Consider the following 7,968-nt stretch of genomic DNA (forward strand, 5'->3'; position numbering starts at 1 on the left):
TGTATCCTACCCCGAGATCCTGACATTACCGAGAACGTTCATAACAGATTTGTCAGACTTGAAACACAGTTCCGGTTGGAGTAGTAAATCCCCCTCTACACCTAATTAAATTCGATTCGATTTAATTTTTGATGCTATAATGCATCTAAATACTACAGAATTATTGCGAAAAGTATTACCTCAGCCAGGGTTCGAACCTGGACTCCTTCATTCCGTGAAGGTGTCGTACCAATTCGACCACCGAGACATGTGGTGATATTTATCTCAATAATCTATTATTAGTTTAATATTACGCGTACTTTCAGCCAGAGTGATTTAAAATTCGAAGTAATAGCTCCATTGGAAATTCACGAATATAAAAACGACTAACTAAGAACCAGCGCGGTAACTGATGCGCGAAAGTTTTATTTTTATTTGCATTTTACAACCTTATCTTCCAGATATGTAATTAAAAGATACTGGTTGGAAGATATGTAAATAGAAATAAAAATAAAACTTTCGGGAGATTTTACTACTCCAACCGGAACTGTGTTTCAAGTGTGACAAATTTAGTTGGCGCGTATCAAGTTGGAATAAGGTTGTAAAATGCAATAGAAATAAAACTCACGCATCATTTACAGCGCCTGGTTCTTAGTTAATAGCCCACGCGTAATCGTGGGTACCAAAGTGGGTTATATCCGTGTTTTATTTTTCCCAGAGCCGTTTTACCCTTCAAACATCGAGATACAATATATATAAGCCCGTAGACTGGCATACATTTAGTTATTTCTGTTCCAGTCATCAGAGAAGAGACATCTTTCAACGCAACATGACGGACCCAAGGAAAGATATACCTTTCTATTATTCGCCTAGCGGTGACACGGAGGAGATAAGGTCAGTCCTATACCATTCTCCCTTTTTCTTCTTTTAATGATGTTTATTTATGACAGGCGGAATGTTCGTATCATTACTAGTAGAATAATTAAAAAGACGTATTCTATCATTCAAGTGTCTAAAGAAAATAACTTTTCCGTGCTTACAAAATAATTTAAAATTTTTGGAATTTCGTATCGGAAGATGCCTTCGAAAATATCGTGCATGACATCAAAACATATATTTTCAATAACGTGAAAACTGGAAATTGTATTGAAAAATACATTCCTCTTGGATACCATGAGTATTTGAGGCGCAATCAGCAGCATAATTAAGCGAGTTCTTAATATTTCAGAATCTTCTGATATTTAATTTGAAGAGTGATTTTATCAGCTGAACAAGCTCTACACGAATATAATGAATTAAAACTTTTGGAAAAACCAAAAATTGTGTGGAGCCCTAAGTTATCTCCTACAATACCTGCTAACGCAAAATATATTTTATATTGCCTACTATTAACGTTTACAACTAAACCAGTTACTTTCTAGATCCTTAATTTTATTTATTAGATTACAAAATATACTTTTGTTTCCTAGCTGTGAATGATCCTTCACATTGTGTAATTGAAGCAAAAGATATTTTCAAGCATACTTGAATATTCATTTGGGGAATAGTAGGAATAGTACAATATACGGCACCAATTTATGTACCCCACTGTGAGAGCCAAGAGGATTGTTAATTTCGAAATCATCGAAATATAGTAATAAAGGCAAACAATTTTTTTCTGCATATTGCTCTTCAATAAGTTTCCAAACAGTTCCATCAACAATAGAAGTTATATGTTCATTACATTTACTTTCACACGTGTGTTTTATTATCATCTGCAAAATATTTAGTAACTGTAAGAATCTGCTTAATACAAGTCTCAAAGGAAAGCATTTTGTGTGTGTGTGTAAATTGTGCATATATCTTTTATACTAAATGATACATTTCGCTCACTCTCTGTACTTTCATATTTAGTATAATAATTCAATAGTTGATTTATAAAAATTGCTTACATATTGTATTATTTATGTGCAAGCGATCGTGATAAAGAATTATCAGATATAATTTTGAACAAATAAAGCAGCGTTTCTTGTTACATATCATCAAATTTTTTTAACGTTATTGACGGATCGTTTATTATTTGTTCGCAAGCCTCTGTGCTCAATAAATCTTCAGCATTAGTGTACTTTTTAAACAAGTCATCAATTTTTAAAATTTCTGACAAATTATATTTAGTGAATGCAGTTCAGATATAACAGAAACATTTGTATTATTTTGACTGGGATGTTTTAGTATTAAATGGCGTTTAAATGAATATAAATTTATGAAGGTACGCATACAATTGTCTTGTTTACATATAAAAGTAGAATGTGAGGCGTTGTGCATTATTTTAAATGTGCTATGAGACATGTGACTGTTAAAGAATTATTATCGCAAAACGAACAGATATACATGTTATGGCAGATAATTATACAATAATCTTTTTTAATGTTTTTAGTAGTCTATGTAGTTAAAGGAATAAGTAATATTTATAAGTAAAATAACTTAAAAAACTATTGAAATAATAATTAATATACTGTTTTAAGTATAACATAAAAATATAGCATACATCTAAAATAAAGTGATTAATTTGTCATGGAGTTGAGAGTATTAATAATTGTCGTTACATATGAAATTTGTTATCATATATTTTGTAGAAAACTTGTAAAGACAAGCTGCAGTGTATACCAAATGTGCTCACTTTCTGGTGAATAATTAACATCAAATACATGAAATATTTTGAAACATAAATCAACTGCTTTTAATGCCGTTGAAACTTCATATAATACCTTATCTATGCAAACATATAATCTATTTACTTCTGCAAGAGTAAGACCAACAACTATTACATATGGTTGTACAGTTAATCCTAACTGTTGTGCTCGTTTTACTTTTTCTTCCTGAATACGATTAATATCGCCAGGTTTCTAAAAATAAGATCTTTTATTAATTTTTCGTATATGTATTTTTTAATAATATACATAGCAGTAATATATGCAAGATACACACACACATCGAAAACTTCTTACCTTTGCATGTACTATCATGCTATTTTTACATTCACTTATAGATGATTTAAAATGTTCTTTTTTTTAATGCCAATTCTCCCTTTTGGAGAAATGAGATGAGATAGCAACAAAACTTGTATTACAACTTTAGCGTCTGAAAACATAGAAAGTAAATAATTTCGTGTAATATATACATTTTTTTGTAAACGTACCATCTGTTAAATCATCTGCATCGAGTAGAAGATGTAACTCGCTCACAATTTTTTCTTCTTTAACAGGACAAATTTCCTGAATTTTAGAAAAAAAGTTAAACCAATTCTTTATACAATCCTCTGATGTTAACTTGAGATATGTAAATCTTCTTCAATCAATGTATGTGCTGTAGGATGTTTCAAAATAGGCCACTGAGTAAAAATTTCTTCAACAGTTTTATTTGAAGATTTTTGTATTTGATTTCGTCTGTATGCCACAGTTACTTTCCAATGATTTTCAACTAATTGCCATGGTGACTGATTACTTTCAAGCCACAAAATGCTTTCGCGAATCACAGAATCCATCTGCAGAAACAAGAAATATTAATAAATAAAACAGTAAAATATTTTTAATATAAACAAACATAAAAAAGTATTTAATGTATATCATCGATTATTCTATCCATCTATTTATTATGTAATTACCTTCAAACTCGCTATTATAAGCAGATGTTGAAGGAGATGTAGAACTGGTGTCTGTCAAGCTACATCCTGTTAGTTTCTTATAATTTCGTCTTTTATTTCTATATTTATCAACCAGTTTACCACGTGATGTTATAGATTTATTATTTTTCGAGCGTTTCTTCGGTACAGGCGGAACATAATAGGCGTTGCGTGTTTCTGTTGGAAATAATTCTTCAATTCCTTGGATAATGCTTCAAAATCTTCATTTCTAAGTGGCCTACAAAATAATTACATAATAATATAAATATATTATTTCTTGTAAAACATTTATTATTTTATAATTTATATAACAAATTTACCCGTGAATATTATTTAAAACTTCCGACAAAATTAAATCCACAATATTATATCGGCATATTCTGCTTAATAATTTTTGTTTCTCGTACGACTTCAAAATTGCGCGTCCCTGTGTTATGCCCTTTAAAATATCTTTAACAGATGGTCGTTGCAACTTTCTAAATATCGACGACGATGTAGTGGCTTGTTCATTCAGAAATAAACGATTTTCTTTATTGGTATAATCTTCATCTGATGAACTATTAGTATCGTGTGCAGGAATAATATTTTTATCTCGTTCCTGTAACATATATTTCATACCAAATATATGTAATTATATTATATATAATTATACTTTTATTTTACATATCAATATTTATTTAAAATTTTAATAAATCTTACTAAAATGTGTACGTACAGATGTTACGTTTTCAGTTGTTTTAAAATGTTCCTGCCATTTTTTACAAAATTTAATTCTTAATCCGACTTGCGGAATTAATTCCTTCATTAATTTCGGCGTTAAATTAGCCATACATTCTTTGTCGATACAATTTTCTGTAAGTAAATATTTGTCTAAGTATGTTATAGATAATATGCAATTACAGATATTTCGCAGATATATTTTTCCAAAAATGTATTAGCACACGTTGCTTACGTCGCTTTGTTCTGAATGTCCAGGTGTAGAAAATAAGTAATCTTTTTGCACACTGTTGAGGATTGTATGAGAATGTCTGGGACAACCTTATCGTTAATTACGCCCGCACTTCGTAATTAAAACGTAGACACGTTATTGCGCAAGGAATAGTCTCGTTGCCTATCGTGATTCGGATAGGTCTCGATCAAAGGTCCGTCGAGCTTGAACTGAGCTCGCCGGATCGTCGCACAACACGCGAAATTCCGAATTCGGAAGCGACGCAGATATGCGGAAGCATGGCCCGCGCGTGATCCCATTGTCGGGAACGTGTGTATGCGTGCCATGATCGACTTACACGCTGTAGTCGTCCGAGAAAATATAAATATAACTTAAATTCCGGAATCCGGAACACACACGAAGAAGATACAGACGTATTTCCCGCGTGTGATAAAAAGATTTCTCCTTTTCTATACATTGGACATTCATTTATTTCGTTGCGTTGACCGAAGATATACAGCTTACGGTACGGACGTTCTTGTGCAGAGGTTCTAATTAATTATATTTTTGGTAAAGCAACCCTCTACAAATCTACTTCTGTTCACAAGTCAAGATAAAAGACATACAAGATAAAACTGTAATCTTGAAGAAAGATATAATTATTACCTTTAAAATGATTGACGAGACTACCTACGTCCCAAGATTCCAATAAATCTTTTGTGATATCGTCCATCCTTATCCTTACTATGGCACAATTTAACACGCACTTATACTTATGCAATTTATGGACGTCACTGCACGCACTTACAATTGTTGTCGATTTAAATATATTATTTTTAGTTTATATTTTAATTCTTCGTTCAATTCAACTTTCGTATCTTACTTTTCGTTTCATTATTGATCTCATGCACAATAGAATGAAAGTCATGATTTTTGTCGTATAGAAAATTTTAAAGCCGTTCGAATACGTTCGAAGTGCTGAAAAAGATAGGTGGACAAAATTATCGCTGGCTTTCAACTACTGGCTTAAAATATCACCCGATAAACTGCAGCAGATTGACGAAATAATAAGCATTGTCTACAACGTGTGCCTCCTGTAAGTTACATTTTATTGTAAAGCATCATCGACTTTTATGTGTGTGTATGTGTGTTGTTAATTTTATAAATTTGAACGCATGTAGATAATATAATAGTTACATTTGCTTTCTGCATATTGTATTTATTTTTGTTAAAATCAAGTGCGCACGACAAAAAGTAGGACATAATATAAATTCTTTTAATTCTATAGATACGATGATATTCAAGATCATTCAATTTCGCGAGATGGAATTCCTGTAACTCATTCAGTTTTTGGGCTTCCCCGCACAATAAGCACCAGCAACTATATAAATCTTATTGCTTTTGAAAAAGCTGCTAACTTACATCCCGCAGTAAGTATTACAGTGAAAGATATAACATTCTTGAAAAATCTCACGACATGTTTGCAATTAAGCACTTAGTTATCTATTTTTATATCTTAATTAACAGGCAGTTAAAATCTTACTTGACGAATTATTGCAATTTAGCAGAGGTCAAAGTATGGATATATATTGGAGAGAATATTTAACGTGTCCAACTGACGAAGAGTATGAGAAAAATGCGATAAGAAGTAAATGTTTATAATTTTGCGATAACTTTTATTATCTGCTGAAGCAGAAACTCCATTTCAAAAATTAAATTACATATATAAAATTCGAATATTAATTAATTTTATAGAGGCTGGCTGGCTGGTCATCTTAATGGTGAAATTAATGAAACTTTTTTCTACCTGTGAAAAAGACTTTTCATCCCTACTCAATTTAATGGGATATTATCATCAAATACACAATGATTATTGCAACATAAGTGTTTGTAAGGTAAGTAATTTGTTTAATTTTCATTATTAATTTGATTAATTTTCTATTATGCGAATTGGGTCTCGGAACCTCTTGAATGAAAGGTAGATATAGATTCTCGAACAATAAAAAAAATTACTGTGACGTGAGATTCATTTTCTCGACACTGGGGTGTAAACATCACTCAGGGTGCCCGTTCCCAGGATTAATTAAGTAAACTTGAACTAACTGAATTTGTTATTATCACAGGACCCGAACGATAAAAATTATTGCGACGATCTGACCGAAGGGAAGTTCAGCTTCCCTATCATACATGCCCTTAAATACGATGATGGCGAAAAAATAATAAGTATCCTTTAACAAACATTATGTTTAAGATAATATATGTACTTACTTGACGTAGGAAATTATTTATTAAGTACGCATTTACGTTCGAAATTTTTATAATTCATAAAATTTAAACATATATCCTTAATAAAGCCTATAGATATTCTAAAACAACGAACGACGGATACCAATCTCAAAACTTACTGTGTAAGCTTGTTGGAGAAGTTTGGTTCATTGAAATACACGAGGGACATACTTAAAGAACTGAATCAAAAAATTAGGATTAAAATTGAACGCTTAGGAAACAACCCATTTTTAGTAAAAATGCTGAACGAATACGAGAACGAGGTGTCGTCCCACTGTACTGAAGCTGCGAAAGTAATGTTGTAACTAGATTTTTCAGATGGCTTGTTAATTTTCTCTTTACATAATTATACATATTGTACAATATAACATTACTAATTGTAAGTATATTAAATAATTGTAAGTCACTTATTTTATTTGTAAGCCTTATTTATCTCACATGAAGTAATACCTCTGGTCTCCCGTGTGTCGTGACTATAGTCCTGCGTGCTGTGTTTAGGGGAGAGGGTTTTTAGTGGGTGCAAGCCCCACATATCTCGGGTGGCCGGCCCCCGGTTGAATGCGCGAGGCATTTTCCCTCTTCCCACGAGAAACAAAAAAAAAAAAAAAACTTTGTTTATCGCTATATGTACCTCTTTATCGTAACTTTTTGGCTACAGCATCAATAGTATAATAAAATTTCTTATTTAATATTTTTGCAATAAATTTTATTTTTTTTAAGTATCAAAAAATGGAGTTTTTTTCAGCGTGGCTTTTCTATATAAATAAATTCACCGAGTAGAAGACCTTTAGAAAGTATTTATTAGCAATTTTATATATTGACAATTTAATAGCATAACGAATGATCCTTTATAATGAAATTTTACGGCTGTTTTGTACATGTCATGCAATTATACATTATTCATTTATATCTATATTTATATATCTTAAAAGACATAACGTATAGAAAATTATACTTATATTATAGATTGTTACATGTAACTAACAAGTGTCTTTGTGTGGGCATGCGTGCGTGTGTACCGGTTAATTTCGGACTGCGCGTGTGCTGACCAGCCTGGTTGGGTGTCTCTAATCGGATTGGTCGGGATGACGTCGGGCACTGGAGGAGGAAATGC

General features: G+C 31.7%; 1 protein-coding gene and 1 pseudogene across 1 annotated transcript; one reads left to right on the plus strand and one right to left on the minus strand.

Annotated features, from left to right (window-relative positions):
* Nucleotides 1-2,579: 2,579 nt before the first annotated feature.
* Nucleotides 2,580-4,762, minus strand: LOC139783504 (uncharacterized; annotated as a pseudogene).
* Nucleotides 4,763-4,857: 95 nt separating this feature from the next.
* LOC139783489 (terpene synthase-like) lies at nt 4,858-7,264 on the plus strand. The gene is made up of 7 exons (XM_071722667.1): nt 4,858-4,902; nt 5,513-5,664; nt 5,857-5,998; nt 6,096-6,216; nt 6,324-6,463; nt 6,692-6,791; nt 6,930-7,264. The coding sequence occupies exons 1-7, from the start codon at nt 4,858-4,860 to the stop codon at nt 7,157-7,159; spliced, it is 930 nt and encodes a 309-aa protein (XP_071578768.1). The 3' UTR covers nt 7,160-7,264.
* Nucleotides 7,265-7,968: the final 704 nt, after the last annotated feature.

Source organism: Temnothorax nylanderi, unplaced genomic scaffold (genome assembly GCF_030848795.1).
Source record: "Temnothorax nylanderi isolate EJ_2023f unplaced genomic scaffold, tnyl_v1.0 TNYL_tig0506_pilon, whole genome shotgun sequence".
In the NCBI taxonomy this organism is placed as follows: domain Eukaryota; kingdom Metazoa; phylum Arthropoda; class Insecta; order Hymenoptera; family Formicidae; genus Temnothorax; species Temnothorax nylanderi.